Source organism: Kazachstania africana, chromosome 11 (genome assembly GCF_000304475.1).
Source record: "Kazachstania africana CBS 2517 chromosome 11, complete genome".
NCBI lineage: Eukaryota > Fungi > Ascomycota > Saccharomycetes > Saccharomycetales > Saccharomycetaceae > Kazachstania > Kazachstania africana.
Window position 1 is genome coordinate 85013 of NC_018950.1, and position 21660 is coordinate 106672.

The 21660-nt window shown below is 37.0% G+C and overlaps 12 protein-coding genes across 12 annotated transcripts; 5 read left to right on the plus strand and 7 right to left on the minus strand.

The window, feature by feature from the left end:
- Positions 1 to 175: 175 nt before the first annotated feature.
- DDC1 (Ddc1p) lies at positions 176 to 1948 on the plus strand (the record flags this gene model as incomplete). The annotated part of the gene is made up of 1 exon (XM_003959480.1): positions 176 to 1948. One exon carries the CDS (start codon positions 176 to 178, stop codon positions 1946 to 1948), a length of 1773 nt encoding a protein of 590 aa, XP_003959529.1.
- Positions 1949 to 2160: 212 nt separating this feature from the next.
- On the plus strand, positions 2161 to 3447 carry RSA1 (Rsa1p; the record flags this gene model as incomplete). Its single annotated transcript, XM_003959481.1, has 1 exon — positions 2161 to 3447. One exon carries the CDS (start codon positions 2161 to 2163, stop codon positions 3445 to 3447), a length of 1287 nt encoding a protein of 428 aa, XP_003959530.1.
- Positions 3448 to 3485: 38 nt separating this feature from the next.
- KAFR0K00410 (uncharacterized protein) lies at positions 3486 to 4058 on the minus strand (the record flags this gene model as incomplete). Its single annotated transcript, XM_003959482.1, has 1 exon — positions 3486 to 4058. The coding sequence occupies one exon, from the start codon at positions 4056 to 4058 to the stop codon at positions 3486 to 3488; it is 573 nt and encodes a 190-aa protein (XP_003959531.1).
- A 302-nt stretch (positions 4059 to 4360) lies between these two features.
- Positions 4361 to 5494, minus strand: MIY2 (ubiquitinyl hydrolase 1; the record flags this gene model as incomplete). Its single annotated transcript, XM_003959483.1, has 1 exon — positions 4361 to 5494. One exon carries the CDS (start codon positions 5492 to 5494, stop codon positions 4361 to 4363), a length of 1134 nt encoding a protein of 377 aa, XP_003959532.1.
- Positions 5495 to 6040: 546 nt separating this feature from the next.
- Positions 6041 to 8332, minus strand: NAB3 (Nab3p; the record flags this gene model as incomplete). The annotated part of the gene is made up of 1 exon (XM_003959484.1): positions 6041 to 8332. One exon carries the CDS (start codon positions 8330 to 8332, stop codon positions 6041 to 6043), a length of 2292 nt encoding a protein of 763 aa, XP_003959533.1.
- A 258-nt stretch (positions 8333 to 8590) lies between these two features.
- Positions 8591 to 8980, plus strand: BOL1 (Bol1p; the record flags this gene model as incomplete). The annotated part of the gene is made up of 1 exon (XM_003959485.1): positions 8591 to 8980. One exon carries the CDS (start codon positions 8591 to 8593, stop codon positions 8978 to 8980), a length of 390 nt encoding a protein of 129 aa, XP_003959534.1.
- A 26-nt stretch (positions 8981 to 9006) lies between these two features.
- GCV3 (glycine decarboxylase subunit H) lies at positions 9007 to 9531 on the minus strand (the record flags this gene model as incomplete). The annotated part of the gene is made up of 1 exon (XM_003959486.1): positions 9007 to 9531. The coding sequence occupies one exon, from the start codon at positions 9529 to 9531 to the stop codon at positions 9007 to 9009; it is 525 nt and encodes a 174-aa protein (XP_003959535.1).
- A 281-nt stretch (positions 9532 to 9812) lies between these two features.
- PTA1 (RNA-processing protein PTA1) lies at positions 9813 to 12122 on the minus strand (the record flags this gene model as incomplete). The annotated part of the gene is made up of 1 exon (XM_003959487.1): positions 9813 to 12122. The coding sequence occupies one exon, from the start codon at positions 12120 to 12122 to the stop codon at positions 9813 to 9815; it is 2310 nt and encodes a 769-aa protein (XP_003959536.1).
- A 550-nt stretch (positions 12123 to 12672) lies between these two features.
- ERV46 (retrograde cargo receptor ERV46) lies at positions 12673 to 13926 on the plus strand (the record flags this gene model as incomplete). The annotated part of the gene is made up of 1 exon (XM_003959488.1): positions 12673 to 13926. One exon carries the CDS (start codon positions 12673 to 12675, stop codon positions 13924 to 13926), a length of 1254 nt encoding a protein of 417 aa, XP_003959537.1.
- A 372-nt stretch (positions 13927 to 14298) lies between these two features.
- Positions 14299 to 16764, plus strand: CDC24 (Rho family guanine nucleotide exchange factor CDC24; the record flags this gene model as incomplete). The annotated part of the gene is made up of 1 exon (XM_003959489.1): positions 14299 to 16764. One exon carries the CDS (start codon positions 14299 to 14301, stop codon positions 16762 to 16764), a length of 2466 nt encoding a protein of 821 aa, XP_003959538.1.
- A 168-nt stretch (positions 16765 to 16932) lies between these two features.
- On the minus strand, positions 16933 to 18390 carry CLN3 (cyclin CLN3; the record flags this gene model as incomplete). Its single annotated transcript, XM_003959490.1, has 1 exon — positions 16933 to 18390. One exon carries the CDS (start codon positions 18388 to 18390, stop codon positions 16933 to 16935), a length of 1458 nt encoding a protein of 485 aa, XP_003959539.1.
- A 2164-nt stretch (positions 18391 to 20554) lies between these two features.
- CYC3 (holocytochrome c synthase CYC3) lies at positions 20555 to 21382 on the minus strand (the record flags this gene model as incomplete). Its single annotated transcript, XM_003959491.1, has 1 exon — positions 20555 to 21382. The coding sequence occupies one exon, from the start codon at positions 21380 to 21382 to the stop codon at positions 20555 to 20557; it is 828 nt and encodes a 275-aa protein (XP_003959540.1).
- Positions 21383 to 21660: the final 278 nt, after the last annotated feature.

A 21660-nucleotide genomic window follows, 5' to 3' on the forward strand; every position in this document is an offset into this window, starting at 1 on the left:
AAAACTAATATATACTATAAGATTATTATCATAGTGCTTACATGTTTTTGTCGAAATATTTAAAGCTAATTTACGATATTATATTTTGGCGCGAAAACTTGAGAACTGGCCTGAGCTAGAAGTACCAGAACAGATAAAACTACAAGGTATCAAGTTGAACACTCATGCAATTGTGATGTCCTTCAGGGCTGTGATAAGTAATGCAGATAAACACAATGTATGGTATAGGACTGTCTATATGCTATCGACCATTAATGAAAATATCAAAATGACTATAACTTCTTCAGAGTTGATCATTTGGGCAATGAACAGTACGGATACAACACTGTCTCAAATACGGTTCTCCAAAACTTTTTTTGATGAATATGAATTCAGACCATACGAGATTACATTTGGAGAAGAGGGATTGCAGGTAACGGCCGATTTAAGAGGTAACGATTATAAATTATATTCTATTGAGATTAAAGGGAAGCATTTAACTACGATTTCAAGAAAACCGGATGGAGATACTGTCACTAAGTTTATTATTTCAATAAATAACGGCGCTACTTGTTCAGAAGCTCTTATTAATAGATTATTAGTGACCGTGGAAATGGAATCCTTAATTAAGAAAGAATATTCCCCACAGTTTGCGCCCATAAGGTATGATCCCATAGTAATTGATTTAAAATATAAGCGTAAATTTTTAGATGTATTTGGTACTAGTGCTGAAACCACCAATCCAGAAGAAATTTTGGATCCTAAACTCATTGCTGTTTTCAATGATTTGGAACAAGAACTTTCCTTGGCTTTATTTAATGATAATGTTCGGTCAGAACTTAGACAACACAGCCAGCTCAGTATCGAAGATGAAATTAATTATATTTGTTGTAATCAGACCCTTTTAAAGAACTTTATTGAAAACTGTAATCCAAATATTACCGAAACTATAAAGCTGGAGATAAATACACGAAAGATGATCATAACTGCCTTCATGAAGAAGATAAATGGAAAAGATGATGTGATTTTAAAAAATGCCTTGAGTATGAGTAATACTATAAGTACCGTAGATTTAGAGCATTACTGTATTTTTACTGTAGAAAACGAAGCACCTGAGGGAAGAAGCGGCGCAGGTAGATCCAAAGAAGGCAGAAAATATGTCGATTTCAGGCTGAGAGATTTCAGGAATTTTATGAACCTTCTGTCTTCGTGGAAGCTACAAGGCAATGGTGGTGTTAATAACATAAATATTTGGTTTTGTCACCCAGGTGATCCAATATTAATCGAAATGTCTAGAGCCGGTGTCAAAATGCAACTTGTTCAAGTAACTGAGGCTAGTATGGTATCTAGCAAGAACAGTATGGAAGGTGCAATAAAGAAGAATACATCACCAAACCCTGTTCGTCCAGCGAGTGGAAATGGGAACATGCAAGCTACAAATATGAGCCCTCTGAAATCAGACATGGAAAATCACCAAGATACAAGAGTAAATAGTCGTATCAGTCCATTGAAAAACGTAGCCCCACCTATTCCAGTGCTGCGTAGTAACATGCCAGTAGAATTGCCTGTTGTTAGAAAATTATTCGTTTCAGAGAATTCCCAGGAAGATCACGAGGCAAACAATGTTCCGTATACCTCTATTGCCGGCAGTATACCATCGAATGCACATGAGGAGCCTAATGACGATAACCAACACGATGCTGTTGATGAGCAAGACTTCGCTATTGCTGGAAGACATGAGACCACAATAGGGTGGGGGAAGCGTAACAGCAGTGAAGCCTTTAATGATGCCAGCGACAGAGTTTCTGAAGCTGATAGGCAAATGGTACTTAGAAGGGAGAAAGCGAAGTATCTGAGAATTTCAGACTCTGGAGATGGAAATGAAGGTAGTCACGATAATGACGGTAATGAGGCAGCCCAAGGGCTGGGACCAACGCAGCCCTTCAAACCTAAAGGTCTCTTCGACTGAATTTTGCATATTCTTAGTGAATCGTATTAGCATATAGCATATAAACTAGTGTAGACATGATAAATGCAATTTCTCGATATTCTTGAAAATGCGGCCCCCAGACATCTCGATGCTCATCGATATTCCAGCACATCGAAACTTGAAAATTTTTGTAAATAAGCTATATAATTAAGGCTCTGCAAATTGAGATAAACGTCAAAGTATCGGCAATCATGGGCTCAGGAGAGCGTAGGAGCAATTTTAATGGATTGCCATATCAGAATAGTTTACCTAGGCCGACTTCTTCAGGGACATTGAATAATGGCGAAGAACAAATATTCACTAAGAGACAAAAATTGAATGACACAAAGTCTTATTACCCAAATAATGGCCACCATACAGCTATGAATTATGCTACTCCTCAGTCTCTTGATGCACAAAACTATAATGCCATCTATGCTAGTTACCAGGGAGCCCCTCCCTATATGAATTATGGCCTATCGAAGATGTATCAACCTCCAGCACATCAACCAATGCAAGGAAATGGTAGTGTCATGCAAAATCAGTCAAACAGGTCCTCATATGCACCATCTAAATGGAAATCGAAGCCCTTAAACTATGGCCAAGATTTTAATGAAAGTCAACCTGTTCAGAATGGTAGTGAAAGATATAATGGAGGGCAGCACCTACCAGTCCATGAGCGTATAAGTTATGAAGATATTTATTCGTCACCTCCAAAACCCAGTAAGAGAGCAAAACCAAAAGTTTCCCGTGTGCAGAAGGTATCCCACGGCAGTAAAGATAAGAAAGAATTTAGAGTGGTGAATGTCAGCAGTAAGCCAACAACTTCTAATGAGAAACCACGGGAGGGATTACATGGCGATGATAAGGAGAATGAAGACGAGAAGGAGAATGGTGATGTTAATGAGGATAGTAACGAAGATGATGACAATGGTGATGATGATGATGATGATGATGATAATGATAGTGATAAGAACATTGCTATTTCGGGGACAGCCATCACGCTTGTGACAGAAGAAGACATCAAGAAATGGAGAGAGGAAAGAAGAAAGATGTGGTTATTGAAAATATCGAACAATAAAAAGATGCATATGGACAAATTAGGCATCAGTGAACAAGAAGTGAATAATACGAGTGTCCTAAAAGACACTAAGAAACAGAAACAGTTTGTACAAAATATTCAAAATCAAGTCAGAAGATATAATCCGAAGGCTAATTTGGGTCTTAAAATTGTCCAACGAGAGATGGCAAATGATAATACCAAAATATTGAAGTTTATCGAAGAATTGGGAGAAGCTGGGATTTTGGATCATGAACTAACGCAAGCTGAAAAGGAGGTGTTATTTGGTGGCTCGAATGATAAAGAAAGAGCTGGCCATTACTCCGGAAATAATATTAATAATAATAGAAATCGTCCTGGTAACTATGAATATAATGGACATGACAGAAAGTTTTCTGGGAGTAGATTTAACAATAATTATAAAAGTGATAAAAAATAAGTGATATTTTGATTATAAAAATATAAACTACTACCTATTCAGCCCTGTAAAGACCTATTGATTACCCTTTTCGCAACAGAGCTCAATGTAGCACCCAAAAAGGACCATACTACAGTTTGTGGAAACGATCGTCCAGCCTGAGTCTTTTTTGCCGTTTTCTGTTTCAGTTCCTTCAATCTTCTTGAAGTGATATTCTTTGGTACTATTTTGTCCCTTCCAACTCTTCTGGCCTTGGTACTGTTGGATTTAATTTTATCGGCCCTGCTGCTGATGTGTTTTTTAGATGATAATTCATTCCTGATTATCGTCTCTTCTGCCTTTATCAGATTTACTTCATAAGAGTCTTTTGCCACTTTTATATTCCCATTTTCTTCTAAATTGGGATTCATTATCAAGGTCTGTTTTTCTTCCTTGTCTGTTTCTTTTTTCTCAGAACTATCATCCTTATCCATGCTGGCTTCTTCTGGTTTACTCTTCAACAAAATACTGGCCTTTTCCTCTTCCTTCTGGATTGTACTCAAGGTGTCTTGATTGAGGTTCCCAATGTCCAATCTTTCTTTACTGTAATCTTCTTCTGGCTCTGTATTGAGTTTCCCTCTTTTAGCAGTCATCTTTATCTATTTAGATTTTTATCAACATTCGACTTACATCGTGCATTCAAAATGAATGGGAATTATTCAATGGTAATATATATATATATTCGCAGGCATACATAGGACTTTTTTCCAGAAGTTGATTTGTGACATGAGTGTTTCACAATTGCTTCATATAATAGAGGCGCGACAATGCGAGACTGCATATGGTGACACCAATGCTAAAGAGTGTAGTAGTATCCAACAGCATGTAGGTAGTCAGCCTCACTGTTCATGAGAACGCTTTTGTGTCTTACTTATGGACTATTTGTAAATTACGATTAAATCAGAATTTTAAAAAATATTTCAAGATATAGTACAAGAATCATTTGTCTTTTTTTTGATTTATGCATTGAATCATCTAGTTGGGATTTTCTAGATTGCATGTTACCTTTGCCCTCGGTTTTCGACTTTGTTGCATTTATTGGTTTTACCTTATTGCTTTGCTTATTGCGCTTTTCTTTCTTTGGCTGTTGTCTTTTGTCAAGTTCTTCAGCCATTTTTCTATCTTCTTCTTCCTGTAAGTGCTGAGCCAATGCCTCGTCTGTCGTATATTGCTCTTCGACGGGCTCATTCTTATTTTGGGTCCTCTTGTAACTGTCTTCCGTGAGTAGTGGGGTTTGCTCAAAAGTTGAAGTACAAAACATGTCTTTAGATCCATCAACAGAGTTCATGGCTTGCCAAACAATTTCTTTGCAATCTTTGAAACCCTGGTCTGTGACCAGTACATATAAAATGCCCTTGTACTTCAAAATTGTAGCAAAATGATTATTTCTGAATAGGACAGCGAATGAATTATCTTTTAGAATATTTTGTATAGTTTTAATACCATATTCTGTTAATTGCGTCGGTGAGCCATCGATAAACGTTGTTAGCAGGCTAACATCATCTGGTGTCTGAGTGTCCTTTCCTGGATTTTGTTTGCCATCTCCCATATCAAAAGAAGATGTTAGTATTTCTTGAGCTTGTTCATAAGAAAAGTGCGATAGCTTCTCATTACCTTGAGCCCCCTCTGGATCCATGACCCAGCCATGAATAACATCAGCGTTATAAAGTCTGAATAGAAGCATTTCTTGGTTATCTTCAAAAGTCCCATCAAATTTTGGATTTATGTTCAGCCCAGTATGCAAACTTGGTAGTAGTTGTAATAACTTGTCTATGTCTTTATCATTTTTCTCATTTTTTGAAGTTGCTAAGCCTATATTGGCCAAAATTTGCAGCAGATCTTCTAAATCTATCTTACTTTTTCTTTTTACCAGTTCAGTTAATGGTTCCTTCAGACCAATATATTCGTTGGACAGCAGTATGACATTGACCAGGGCCAATAAGGCACATGGACCGTTTTCGTTTTGTAGAACTATTGTATAGGGATTTCCATCAAACAATATACGCTTGGTTTCGAAAGTTAATGGCATCTGTTTTTACCTTCTTTAAGGTGTTTTCCAATGGAAAACTGTTCTGACTGTAATTCAAACACTGGAACACGCCAGTGATAGCCTTTGTTGAAATAATTCGATAATCTCTTTTCAAGATTCGAGTAAATTTAGTCCCCGGATATTTGAATAAACGTTGCAAGATATTTAAAATCAAAGAGTAAATACGTTACATAAAATAAACCTATAATTTAAAACAGAAATATTATTCTAAGAGGTATGGTATCAACACAGTGACTGTAAGTTGTCTTTAAACTTAGTTACAAAATATCGAGATAAGTAAGAAAACGTAGTGAGAAGAAGTATAGGGTAAGTTATATTTGAGTACTTTGCGGTGAAGAGATGCCTAAGAAATGGTTCATAATGGTAAGCTTTTAAGATTGTCATTTGAGCTAAGAGAACCCCAGTCAGGACCACAAAAGTATTTTAAATCAAGTAAATAGAAAGATAAACTGGAAACCGGCATATACCTGTATAAAGTAGTCAAGAAAGAATCATTTGAATGAGGTCAGAAGAGACTGTTGTACATTATTTTTGTAGTTTCGCCAAGCTGTCTAAAAGACTTTGAACGTTGTTACTAGCGGAAGCATCTTGGGGAGATTGCTGGTTATGGTTGGGAGAATTAATTGGTTTCTGCGAACCGTAATTACTGTTCATAGAATCCTGATTAGGTTGGGGATAATTACCTTGTTGCTGGTTCTGTCCTTGCATGGACTGTATTAAGCCAAGTAACTGTTGAGAGTTGGGTTGTGCCTGAGATTGAGGCTGCATTGTTTGTTGCTGTTGTTGTTGCGCAACCGCTAAGAGATTTGAAACCATATTTGGAGGAAGGTTTTGAATTGCCGATAGCAACTGTTGTTGGTCCATTTGCCCAGGATTGCCGCCTAATAAAGTTGATAACTGTGGTTGTTGCTGTTGCTGGACAGGTGCGGCCATGCCTTGGTACCTACTATAACCTTGATTCACTGGTTGTTGCTGTGGCATTGGAGCTGGAGGGACAGTAGCCTGTTGATAGCGACCGTAACCTTGATTCATTTGTGGAGGTGGTGGGGCACCATATCCCTGTTGCCCAACATTGTAACCTTGATTCATCCCATAACCTTGTTGTGGTTGATAAGGTGGTTGCTGAGGTGGCATACCATAAGAGTTACCGTAGTATGATTGTTGCTGTGGAGGATATCCGCCATAAGTGGGGGATTGCATCCTCATCATATTTTCGTTGTTTCCGCTTGTCTTTGACATCTTTAAGTTACTAAATATAGCTATAGCATCGTCAGAGGAAACGCTGATATATTCATCAAATTTTGTCTCACCTTGTGGCCCCTGATAAAATGTTTGAACATCCACATTGTGCGTTTTATTAACAAGAATGACACCCCAAACACCATCGTATGCGGCATCATTGACTAATTTTCTTAATTCCATACGTGGCTTCAAGAAGATCATGTCGATTTCAAGGCCAGTCTTATTCTTCATTTGATTGAACACTTGATTAGCATAGCTCCTGTCAGCAGTTCTCTTAACGTAGATAACACAAGAAGGTACTCTTCTCTTTGATTTTTTGTAAGTTTCGGTGTAAAGATCAGGGCCTTCCATATCCTCATCATCGGTATGGAAAGGACGTTTAGACGTTGAAATGAATGTTGAACTACCATTTGTACCGTGGTCACCATGGTCAAATTGTGGACGGGCATTGGAGCTTGAAACTTCCAAAATTAATTTCTTACCGAAATTCATATGCTCGGATTCATGTTCAATAGCATCACGAACACTTTGAGGGTTATTATATTGAATGAAACCGTATGCATTCTTAATATTAATCTGAAGAATATGGCCGTAAGGTCTAAAAATTCTAAAAAGATCTTCTTTAGAAACATTTTTCAAAGGAAGGTTACCAATGAAGAGTCTTGATTTGGGTGGAATGTCGTGCATCTCCGTAATTTTGTTTTCACCACGTAAATAGATTGAATAAAATTCACGCTCTTGTTCAGACATAGGAGCAGTCATATCCGGTCTAGGAAACTTACTTTGTTTGGGGGGTTCTTGAGGGGTTTGGACTGGAACAGAAATTTTACGTTCTCTGATAGCTCCTGGCATTACAGTGTCTGGGTTGGAATTTAACAATGCAACGATAGCTTGAATTTTTTCTTTATCAGATAATGAATGGAATTCTGGATTGTTTAATAGGGTACTTTGAAGAATATAGTCAGCTTGCTTATTCAGTAATTCATTATCCACGTTTTCATTCTTTATTGCGGGCTCACCCGAGGTTTGTTCAGTTTCTTCTGAATACAAACTTTCGTTGCTTGATTTTGAGGATTCCGTATTTGATTGAGCTCTGTCTACCACTTTTGTTTCAGTATCGTTTTCTTCTTTTTCTTCTTCTTCATCGTGATCATCTTCGTCTTCTTCCTCATCACCATCTTCATCGCTATCCTCATCACTATCCTCATCACTATCCTCATCGTCGTCATTGCTGTTTTCCTTTTCTTCTTTTTCTTCTTCTTCTTCTTCTTCTTCAGCATCCTCGTTATTTTCAGCCTTGTTCTCATCTCCTTGTATGTGGTGAAACTCTTCCTTGTCGTAGCTTTCACCACCTGTTTCGCCCCAGGTATTACCTTCATGTCCAGTATTCACAGGTCCCTTCGACTCCTGTTCTTCTTGCATGTTTTCTTTATCACTTGAAGAAGGATCATCGTTGTATAAATCAGCTGCTTCGTGATCGCTGCCTTCACTATGGGAGAAGTTGCCTGATGACAAATCGTTGTTTAAATCACTATCTGATCTAACATCCACGTTTTCCTGCTGTTCGCTACTCATGAATGTCTTGGATGGGTCTTTTACGATGGCTGTCTGTTTGTAGTGGCGAGAGTACTGAACGTATCTGCCAATTCTTAAAATTTGTTTATTGTCAAATTGAAAATAGCATTGAAAAGGAGGGTAATATGTAGTCACGTGCTTTTTTTCCAATAATTTTGGATATTGAATTGGAATAAGCTTCATATTGAATTGAACTCTACGCGCCTTGATTATGAACAACAGGGGGGGTGTTCTTATTGATTTGGCTGCCTGGTTTTGATGGGAGTAGTAGGTGGTTCGAGTTTTTCTAGGTTAGCCACGATTTCCAGATCTTTCGTATTGAACAAAATGTCGCAACAACTAAATCAAAGAATTGATGGGCCTGCCTTCACTGCCGTCAAAAACAAGCTGGTTTCTAACTTAATTGGCTTGCAAAGTTTGGAAATATATAACGATTCATATAAGCATGTGGGTCATAGTGGTGTTGCTGCTTCTCCAAACAAGAACGAGTCGCATTTAAGGCTCGAGATAGTCAGTGATAGTTTTGAAGGTCTTACTCTACCCAGTAGACACCGTATGATTTACAAACTAATTAATGATGAAATTACAAAGTACGGTATTCATTCGATTCAATTAAAGACTAAGACTGCATCAGAGCAGTCCAGATAGTAGATTATATAGAAAAAACAGTTTATTTATTCTTCAGCAGTTTTCAAGAAATTCTCGTACTGTTCTAAAGTGTATAATTCATTCATAATTTTCCCATTATTTTCAGATTCTTCAACTTGAAACTTAACCATCCAACCTTTACCTTGTGGATCCGTATTGATTAGTTGTGGAGTATTTTCTAATTCTTCGTTGATTCCAGTGACAGTACTTTTTAAAGGCATGTAGACCTCTGAAGCAGACTTGACAGACTCTACAGACCCAATTGACTCATTAGCATCAATTTCTCTATCAACCTCCGGTAGTTCGATGTAAGTAGCATCACCTAACGCATCAGAAGCATATTTTGTGATTCCGAGGAAGGCCGTACCATCTGGATGTAACGATATCCATTCATGATCAGCTGTGTATTTGACTTCTTTTGGTCCCGTTGAAGTATGGGTGAAGGGCAATTCATTTTTATTTAGAGTATTAACACTAGTAGATTGACGTCTCAAAGATAAACGCAGTGGGGTGATTGATCTTAATGAGGTCGGTTTTGTGAGAATTCTCATACATGTCCTTGAAAGCATTACTCTATATAAGTGAAACAACTATTGGGGGGGGGCGTACTGTGTCCTCGATTGGATAGAACTCACGGACCTTTATTGATTTTTATATAAATTCCCTCATTGGCACAAGTAATATATATATATATATATTTCAATCGCCTTATCAGAAAAGTTTGACGACAAGGCTGAATCAAAAGATAAGATTGAATGGATATGGAAAATGGTACATATTACTTGTTACTTAAATGTTACTCGGCCTGAATAATGCAGGTGTACTATATACATTACTTATAATATTTATCGAGTAGCGATTTGCATTGCTCTTCTAAGCTACTATCTTCTTGCATGACGGTATCAAGTAAGTCCTTAATCATTGGTTTAACTGGTGCTCTAAACATGATTAAAAATTTCAGCGCTTGAAACCCTAGCGAACTTCTACTTGGATCCATCAGGATTGGCTTCATGATGCTGACGTGATCACTGCTTAGACTTGGTAATTCACTCATTAAACGAATAAAAATTCTACGATGCTTGTTTTCTAAAAATGGTATTAGTTCGTTCAACAATCTAATTGACCAGGTTTTGTAACTATCCTCGTTAGTAATCTTTAATTTGAATGAATACCATTCTTCATTCATCCACTCAACCATTATTGCTGCCTTATTGTCGAAATCATCCAACACAAAGGACAGAAGTTGTTCTCTTATTATGTTACTTATCTCGTTATTTGCAGCAGTCCCTCTGGTAGCTAATCTAATCAAAATATGGTACCATGATTCGCTGTTTTTCCAGTCAACTAGTTTAATCATATTCAAAGTATTATTCATGCCGTCGGTGGGTACTGTTAAACTTGGTTCTATATTACTGTCTTTAACCTCAATGATCTTGTTTATGATTCTTTTGGTTAGATTAATTTTAGTTTCTTGATCCATTGGTTTGGGCTCAAACATTGGTTTCGTAACATCAATATCCTCTTGTACTTCATTTTCATCCTCAGAATCGGATTCTGTCTTGACTTTCTTATTTTCATGTTCTTCTTTGATTTCAGTTTCGTCATCTTCACGCTTCCTTTTATTTGTCATTAAATCAGTGTATCTAGATGCAACGATCGATAAAGCAGAAATGAGTTTTGTAGTATCACATCTCATTATTGCCTCTGTTGATAATTTGACAAGGTTATCCTGTGACAGATTTGATAAATTTTGGTTTGAATTTTGCATATTCATAAGTGAATAAATTGCACTGTATGAATCACCTGTAGCAATTGGTGAAGAGTTTGTAAAGCCAGTTGCTGAATTTTTCGAAAATGCATATTTTTGTAGACTTGTTAAATGCTCCAAAGATATGTCAGAAGCAGGTTGTGAAGTTTGCTGAACTGTGATTGTTTTCTTATCTATATCCTCCGTAATTGCCGTGAAAGAAGGAGTGCCTGTTGCAGAGGAAGTAGAAGTACTGGATGAATTAGTACCATCGAGTTTCCTCTGCTGTTTCAGTCTATAGGAGATAATTTTTTCCTTTTCATTCTTATTAATTTTATTTTCAGTTTCTGAGGCAGTAAAATTCAAGATACCTTTTGATTTAGTTTCTTCACCAATTACGTGCAGAGTCTGTGCAATTTTAGATAATTTTGAATACATCTGATTCATCGAGTTGCTTTGTGAACCATTTTTTATCAATTGGTTCTTTATACCAAAATTAACAAAATTTTTATAACAACGTTCTACAAATCTCTTGGATAGTTTATAGTTAACAGCAGATTTATCATCCAATTGATATTTGCCGTCGACATTGAATCTCAATAGGGCAGAGAGTATACGGATTGTAGTTTGTGATCTCGCTTTCATTATGAAGGAAAGACAATTTAAAACGCCAATAAAGGCAGAACTGATCATCATTGGTTCCTCAATTAGATAATTTAATAGGAGATCCAGGCAATTCTTAGCCTCAGTTTCTAATTTAGGTTTATTTGAGATGACTGGATGATTATTTGGTACTGATGTAATACTGATGGGGTAAGAATTGTTGGGACTATTATCATTGATGACAGTTTGAGTGATGACAATTTGTGAAAGAAATTTCACAGTAGCTAATTTACAACCTATATTTTTTGAATCATCGTTAAGATCGTCTGAAATTTCTGGTTTTAATTTATTAGATTGATTCAATCTCCAATTTTTTATTATTTTATCTTTGAATCTGGTTAAAAGAGTCCACAATTTGTCATTTGATGTCTTTGCAACAAGATCTAGTAATAAAGGATAAGAAATCGTTAAGGATAGTATAGTATACTTGTAAGCTATTGGATCGACGATCCTAGAACATGTCAGCCAAAGAGTCTCTAGATACTGAGAGGCAATGAATGGTTTTTCAGTTTTAGAGATTTCTTTGCTATTCATTATATCAACAAACGTTGAAGCGAAAAAACGGGCCAATCTTATGGCCTTGATATCGCTACTGTTACTATTTATTGCGATTACAGTCATAGTACTAGCGGTTTCCAATACTTTTGGCAGCATCTCCCTTGGATTATTGTCCATTGCCAGATTTTTAGCCTTAACCAGCTGGTCAAGTTCATTTGTAGAATTTTCACTCATAATATCACGCATACACACACACACACACACTCTCTCTCTTTCTCTGTTTGTCTTCGATTATTTTCTCTATATATAGGCTTACTAACACAATCTCAAGTAACTGGAAGCTCACCTTCGAGATAGTACGCCGGGGGTGTTAGCTGTATCTAAATGAGTTCAAGTTTCTCATCAAAACTTTTCCTCTGTCAATATTGAATTTTTCATCCCAGTTGGCGAGTGGAAAGCGATGATCCTCACAGCCATTTTAAAGGCATAATACGAGTTGGCCTGGTGGATAGGCTGGCATCGGGTTGCCCACTTGAGCGGGTGGTGGCAATTAGTGGTGATATTGGCCTCATTGGATGTGGTCCAGGTGAAATGAAGCGTTTTATGGAGTTTGACTTGTTCGCAATGTCGTCTGAACACCCGTTCACCACATACAAAACTGCAATTTCGGTGTGGAATTTTCCACTCTCGTTGTTCAAATTGGCAATGGTTGTGATGAGATTTGACAGTTTCATTTGAAAGTTTTTGAGTAGGATAGATTTGAGAGACCCCAGATAACATGTCTATGAGACGGTCAAAGCTGCTGGTATTTGATGCTTTTAATAAGACGGAGGAAGACGTGCGTGTTCGTACGAATACTGGTGGGTTGATCTCTATCGGGTGTGTCGTACTGACGTGTTTTCTGCTACTGAGAGAATGGTACCAGTTCAATGAAATCATCACAAGACCCAAGTTGGTTGTCGATAGAGACCATGATTTGGAATTGGACTTGAATTTTGACATTACTTTCCCATCCATATCCTGTGACCTATTAACTTTGGATATATTGGACGATGCTGGTGATCTTCAACTAGATCTCTTGGAATCAGGTTTAACAAAGACAAGAGTCGATTCGAATGGTGTATCATTGACCACAGAGAGTTTTAATATCGGGAACGAGGCTCTAATTAAGAGAGATTTCCCTCAGGATTACTGTGGCTCCTGCTACGGTGCTTTGGATCAAGGTAAAAATGACGAATTGAATGCAAATGAAAAAGTGTGTTGCCAGACTTGTGAAGACGTTCATGATGCATACTTGAACATCGGATGGGCCTTTTACGATGGTAAGAACATCGAACAATGTGAAACGGAAGGTTACGTCGATAGGATTAACGAACATCTTAATGAAGGTTGTAGAGTTCAAGGCAGTGCCAGATTGAACAGGGTTCAAGGTAATATCCATTTTGCTCCCGGCAAATCGTACCAGGATTATTCAAGAAGAAACTCATTCGCTACCCATTTTCATGACACGTCATTGTACGATAAGACACATAGTTTGAGTTTCAATCACATTATACACCATTTCAGTTTCGGTAAACCAATCGAAAACTCTTACGTTAACAACCACAACGAAGGCCTATCAAAGATTTCTACTAATCCATTAGATGGACGTAAAGTATTCCCAGACCGTGACAGTCATTTCATTCAGTATTCATATTTCGCAGAAATTGTCCCCACAAGGTACGAATACTTGAACAACAAGAGCGATCCCGTAGAAACCACTCAGTTCAGCGCAACGTTCCATTCGAGGCCTCTAAGAGGTGGTAGGGACGAAGACCATCCAACAACTTTGCATCAACGAGGTGGCATACCGGGTCTTTTCATCTATTTTGAAACTTCTCCATTGAAGGTCATCAACAAAGAACAATATTCTCAAGCATGGTCTACGTTCCTCTTAAACTGTATCACCACCATCGGTGGTATCCTAGCAGTGGGGACATCATTCGATAAAATTACATACAAAGCTCAAAGAACAATCTGGGGCAAGAAAAATAAGTAACGTACACGGCCGCTCCCCGCAAGCACTGTATATAGAAAAGCAGAATCAAGTCTATTCGATACTGGAATGGCCTAATCAACGGTTTTTAGTGGCCTATAAAGACTATTTATATATATATTTATATTAACTAATCTTCGAGGTTTCATCACATAGCACGACATTCTTGGCAGTTTCGCGATTTAAAAAGAAAAATGGAAATATCTTAGTAGTCAAACCATCTTACATAAATTGGTTGAAGGGTACGACATAAAGGTTATCCACTCACTTTTACAGTCCTTTGAGAGGTCCAGTTTAGACATTTATAGTGAAACTTCATAGTTTACGACTTTTTACCAAGAGTCTTCACGTTTCTTAATCGCCAAATAGTTGAGAATGGTGGTTGTACAGGCTTCTAGGAAAACAATTTCAGTCTCAGAGGGCAATGTAATGTCGTCAAATAAAGGACCTCAGAATGTCATGAATGTCTCGGTGAAGGCACAGGATTCCCTTTATTATATTTGTTTGAATGTGAAGAGAAGGTTGGAGCGTTTACCACAGTTGTTACCTTATTTAAATTTAGCATATGCTTCAAGCGAGCTACTGAGTGAAAGACAATCATTGTTACTGTCTCAGAAACAACAGCAGCAGTTATTGGAGAAGCAGCAGGAACAAAGCCCCAAGCTTAATGGTCAGGGTCATAGAAGTATATCTTCTGCTGTCAGAGACAGCCACGATGGCTTCATGAGTAGTACGAATTCTGCGGTTCGCTCGAGCTCTATTTCAAATATTAGCATTAAAGACGAAATATCTATGGATGGTATAACATATACGAACTCAAGTTCGAATAATAGTGGCACCAGTACAAATATGGAAGATACTATGCTCACTTTCAGTATGGGTATCTTGCCAATTTCCATGGATTGTGATCCAGTAACGCAGTTATCCCAATTATTTCAACAGGGGTCTCCCCTCTGTATCCTCTTCAACGCCGTCAAACCACAATACAAAGTTCCCATCGTATCTTCAGATGATCTGAAGATTTGTAAAAAATCTATTTACGATTTTATACTGGGTTGTAAAAAACATTTTGCATTTAATGATGAAGAACTATTCACAATATCAGACGTGTTCGCAAATTCTACAACGCAGCTTATGAAAGTTCTTAGCGTTGTCACCACACTCATGGACTCTGCGCCTGAAATTTTCCCATCATCTGAAAGAGTACAACTTCATATTGATAAAGAATTAGATTCATACAATACTACGAAAGATACCAAGCATCATACTAAGAAAGATGATGAGTATATTAAAATTATCAAAGAATTTGTGGCTACAGAAAGAAAGTACGTTCACGATTTAGAAATACTGGACAAATACAAACAACAACTATTAGATTACAATTTGATTACATCTGAAGAATTATACATGCTTTTCCCCAATTTATCAGAAGCTATAGACTTCCAAAGAAGATTTTTGATTTCACTGGAAATCAATGCTTTAGTTGAACCACCAAAACAAAGAATTGGTGCTCTGTTTATGCATTCGAAATATTTTTTCAAAATTTATGAGCCCTGGTCTATTGGTCAAAATGCTGCTATTGATTTTCTTACATCAACTTTAGCTAAGATACAATCTTCCAATTTCATAATCACCAATAAGTTAGAATTGCAATCATTCCTCTATAAGCCTGTCCAAAGACTGTGTAGGTATCCATTACTGCTAAAGGAATTATTATCTGCCAATGAGGCTGTAAATGGCGCTGATTCTTCTACAACTGACAATAATGCCAAAGAACTTGAAATTGCACTTGATATCTCCAAGAAAATCGCCGGTAGTATTAATGAAAATCAGAGAAGGACCGAGAACCATCAAATTGTGAAAAAACTTTATGGTAGAGTAATTAATTGGAAGGGTTATAGAATTGCGAAATTTGGAGAGTTACTGTATTACGATAAAGTTTTCATTTCAACAAATAACTCTAATGAACCCGAACGAGAATTCGATGTATATCTTTTTGAAAAGATTATAATCTTATTTTCTGAAATAGTACCAAGAAAATCCTCTTCATTGATGTTAAAGAAGAAAAATACTAGCGCATCCACATCTTCACTAACTTTGAACAGCACTAGCAATAATAATAAGACAGGTTCTCATAGCGGGTCAACGGCATCTTTAATTTCAGCTTCTGAACCAAAGTTGGACCTAAGAGGACGTATAATGATAATGAATTTGAAGCAAATCAATCCATTGAATACCCATTCTTTAAATATAACTTGGGAGTCTGTTAAGGAGCAAGGAACATTTCTTTTGAAATTCAAAAATGAGGAAACTAGGGATAACTGGTCTTCCTGTCTCCAATCACTTGTTCGTAACGTCAAAAGCGAGTCATATAAGAGTACCATAAGCGAACACTCCTATAGTTCTGGAGCATCAACTAAGTCACCAACTGTCAACTTGCATGATAGTATTACATCCATTAGTAGTCCAGTAGCGAATCACATATCTGATTTGTTACCAAGGCAAATTTCTCAGCAAAAGAAAAGAGTGTCTAACTTTGAAAATCTCAACAGAGTAATGTCAGAAACTTATAAAAATTCCATTCCTGATAATTGCATTCTGATAAGAATTTCGTTCAACTCTGATTTTTATACAATACTGATTGAATTAAATTCCGATTTTATCCAGTTACTTGATACGGTTAAGAAGAAACTCAATCCATTTGGTACGATAACGAAAATAAAATATCGAGATGAAGATGGCGATCGTGTCATGCTTGCTTCTGAAGATGATTGGCTTGTGGCAAAAGATATGTTACGGGATGGCAACGAACGTATTCTGAATATAACAGCATATAAATAATTGTTACAAGTATAGGCATAAATAGTGTCGTAGAATATCCAATAAAAACTGTAATATTAATTTCAATATTATATTTGTAATTTTCGAATATCATTATTTAAAGAGCGTTGAATAGTTTTATATAGAGTCCATTTCAACAAATGCATAGTATGCTGGTATATATATTCGTTAAAGATACGCCCGCTTTGATTCAGTGCCTTTTTTAGAGAATTCAATGCTAGTAACAGATAATCTTTTCCTTCCATACTTTGGTAATTCATTAGAGTTTCGTCTATTAAAATTGTGCCTCAAAAAGGATTTTCTTGAATTATGTAAATTGAATAAGGTGGGTGTTGAAGGTGTTAGAGGTACGAAGGCTTGCCTCAATTTTGAAGTTCTTAATGACAACAGTGACCAGACTTTGGGTTCTAAAGGGGATTCAAAGTTAGTGCCCTCTGGCAAACTACTAACTGAAGACCTCCCAGACTTAGACCTTGTTGGAAAACAGACTGGGCTGGTAGAGTATGACAAATGGTCGAAAAGAGAGCTATTCGATCTCGTAGAGCTAAACTCACTCTCTGAGGATCCTTCAGTTAGTTCATAATTTTGAAGAGGACTGAAAGATTCTAGCTGAATTCTTGTATTATAATTGAGCATAATGACTAATAATTTATTTGCGGGTGTAATTGGCTGGCCGGCAACTGTATTGAAGATGTATTTTGATTTAAAACTTGGTGCAAGTAATTCATAGCTTGTAATGACGTTTAGCAGTGAGTATGCAACAGAAGTCAAGTTTGGATGGTTATGTAATGTTTCTAAATTCTGCCACTCGTTATAATACTGAAACTTCAGAGATGAGATCACAATGCTTATTGCCGCCTCGACAATAGAACAGTAGTCATTGTCGAATGTGAGTCTTTCATCAAAAAAAGCCAATTCACAAAGCATGACTGTACCCAACTTTATCTCATTTACATTTAAGTTTGCAATTGAACTTGAAGAGGCATTATTAACTTGATTTTCTTTATTGAGAGACTCTAATTCTTCGAAGAGTTTCGTATCTATCAGAGAATCCATTGTAATTCCATCGCAAATGGTCCAGTTTAAAGATTTTAATAGGTGAAACTCCATATCTTTGAATTGTTTGCGTGTATAGATGCCGCCACAGACAGATGACAGGGAATGCAGAGTGACGGTACGATACTTGATGTCCCAGTATTTTGAAGCTATCCATAGGGCTGTCAAAGCAACTAATTGGTGTTCTTGAGCGTTTACTTCGAAATTTGAAATGTATCTGTTAAGAATATTGAAAGTTAGAAACAAAGCAGGAGTACAAAGATTCAATTTCATGTGGGAATGCATTGCATAATTAAATATTGATAATCTTCGACAATGATCTATGTTAAATAGAGGATGTATGTATTGCGGGATATTGTAGGATGAAATAGCATCGAGCATAAAAGTTGTAAATTCATCAGAATATTCTTTTATTGTTTGCTGATGGTTTCGTAATGCATTTTTGATCAGGATTGGGTTTTGGTTTTTCATATTTGATATGTTTCTTCTTGTCCTTGCCAATAAGACCATGTTTTGGAGGGATGAATTAGCGTCGTAACCAGCGAACGAGTGACGCTTGAACTGTGACATTGACATTTCCCAGAACCCAGTATGTGAACTAATATACAGACTATGCTTAAAAAATGAGTAGAACGATCAAAACTTGCAGAGATGCAAAGTATGCAGTTGTATTAGGTAGGAAGTATATGAAAGAGCGACAATATGGTAACGTCTAGTACCAAGTTCGAGAAAAGAAATAACATGTAAGGACAAGACTAACATTAAATGAGAAAGATATTTAGGACAGTTATTGGTATATATATATATATATGTATATTTATGAGAGTAGTTAGCTCTTGCTTTCGCAAATGATGCAACTAGCCATACTACTATTTGGTCGAAGTGGGAACGGCATTTTATTGCTTTTTCCTAGCCAAGTAGATCGATCCTGTAAAAATACAGTTGGGATAAAACGTAGATCCATCTTTGTCACTTATTATGAAATTGGATCGAGGGAATTCAGGGCATTTACAGTGACTACGTCGCCGAGATTCCCTGCCAGCTACATCGCCGCTAAAGCTATCTTACGGAAGCTTTACCGGAGTGCTCTAGGTTTGCGGAGTACCTTGGTCGGGGAAGACGATAACGAAGGCCCTGAAGCTAACGTTTGTCTCGTACAAATTACTGTGAGTAATAGAGTGAGAGAGAAGACTGCTTACTTAGAAGCTCTTTGATATTTAGTGGGCTTTACCCAATAAGGTAATAACGTGACAGAAAGAAAAATTTTTGCTTGACGCGTGAGAGAGAAGTCTGGCGGATTGGACAAAAATGATCCGTAAGAATTCTAGAGGGAAGTCAGTTTACGGACTTGCTAGCGAAAATCATGAGATTCGTGGCTGTAGAGTAGTTAGCTCCTCTGTGCCTCTTTCTGATTTGCAGGCAGGATTTGTAATAGTGTTGTCTATGCTACTAATGCTGATGAAGTCTCAGCCAATTTATAGGTAAGTCTGAATCACTTTCTTGTAACGGTGTGGATCAAGTAAGAAAGAAAAAAATAGATATATACGAGGAAATTGTGTCTGTAAAGAGTAATTCCGCTAAAGATTACAAATGCAAAAGAATTCGATTCTTTGGTGAGTTCTTGGCAGTGCGATATATGGTCCATAGAAGCATGGAAGGAATTTGTCTTTTTCCTTTCTTTTGATACCACCAATGGGTTTGCCAGGCGAGAGAAGGTACCCAAAGTAGTAAAATAAGTACACAGGTTATAGAGAGGAAGCCAATGGAGCTGAAGCCTTGAGAAGACCGAGTTTTTAACTTATCTCTTTACTGTTTAAGGTAAAGAAACCATAATTGGGGGAAAGTCAAGGCAAGCTTAATTACGACCAAGAGTTCTCCAAGCGATCTGAAATTGATGCTAAGCAAATCTTTTGACAAACTTAAACCTGGCCGATAATAAAAGAAAAGAAAACGTGTCATTTTTCTGTTTTTTTTTCTTTTATATCTAAAATTGGAGAAAAGTTAATTTTATGAAAAGAGGTCAATGCAGTGAAAACCCGCGGCCGTCTCAAAGCTGTCAGAAAGGAGAGACCTGATACACATAGGGGCGGGAGCTTTACCGAATCGATTCCCAGCGTTTATTTGATTCGAAATGTCTATTTTGGGTTAAGAAATAAATTCCTATGGACTTCACATGTCCATTAGTTACTAGAAGGGTAGTATGGTTTTCAATAACACAAATATAGACATAAATATACTTTTGTGTGGTAGTAGTCTTGGAATGCAACTTGTCATTTGCACTTGCTTTTCCTAAAACGTCCTTGGCTGGTCTTCGAGGTAGATGTTCCTTCCACTCGGCTCGTAAGCGAAGCATCGACTTTCTCCGTGAGAAGGATGTTCATTGTATACTGAAATGAGAAAGGAGCGTTACAACACACTCATATGCAGAACTTCTGTAAGCAACCGCCGTATGGCTCCTAACGTAGTATTATTTTCGAGTGTTCTTACCTATATCCTTTTACCTTCATTGGGAACTCCACTCTAACGTTTGTGCATTGAAGTATATACTATGTAGTAGTGTTAGAATCAGTTGCAAAATTGATGCGGGCCATTTGTGGTCTTGCCTGTTGGCAGGAAAGGTACTCTTCAATAACTCATATCATTTACAAAAAAAAAAAAAACTAGTGTATATACAATCACAAATAAAAATATAGACAAGATGAGATCATTCCTAGGCACTAGTTACATTTTTCCTTCAGTTATTGCTTTGGTTATTATCGTTACTTTTTACACTCCCATCTTTCAACATTTTTGAAGAATGGACATATTTTTGTAACATTGACAATGTAAATGCATCCATCCTATCCTTGGCGTTAACGAAATTGTCTAAAGCAGGTCTTACGTCGACACTAAAAGTTGGGAACCCATTCTCATCATCTGGACCACCATAGAAATCCAAAACGTATCTAACTTTCCTATACCCAGGATTATCAGTATCTCTCGACTTGGGATCGCCCCTTAGCACAAGCCAATCATGTCTGTCGAAGGGTAATTCTCTTGCAAATGTATTTGGGAAAATATAACTTAAATAGTAGTGCATGCGTGCACGAGGACTCAAATTATCTGGTTTACCCATAAATTTCAACAATTTCGGTTGCACATTCGTCCTTTGAACGTATCTGTTCTCCCATCGTAATATTTCTTGCCAACAACTTTCATTTAAAAAATTGTGTATTTGAACCATTGATTCAATAGTATCCTCATCACCTTCATTACCGTTAATTTTTCCCTTACGCATCATTGCATTATACATTTGTTGAGCAGATGGATATTCCCATTTACCCTTCTCACTGCCTTTCGGAATGCTTGATATAGTCCTCTGTGTGGTCAAATCTAGTTTCTGGCCTTCATGTACCTTGGTTAAATCGTGAGGCATATAGTTAAGTAAATTAATTTGGTCTTTTGAACGAGACGAGGAGGTATGCATAACGGGACATGTCAATTCATCCTGAGTAAATGTAGAAGTAGTGCCAATTGCAGATTCTTCTGCTGTCTGCCTTAGTGGAGCCCAAAACCATCCCATGATTGAAGATAGTGTATTAGATATGATGTTTGGTTATCCACGATTTGTAAGATGTCCTCAAATTTTTTTTGGGATACGATATGTTTGGATATTTTTATAATACTGGGATTATCGCGGAGTTTATAAGATATGCGCAGAAGTGTATATGTAATGAGATGCCAGTAAAAGAAGTCTTCATATGTTAATTGTCGGTGTAAGATGGTTATTCTCAATGTTGGAGTATCCATATAATACGTATTTTGATCGAATTAATTTTTGAAAAATTTATAATTAGTTAC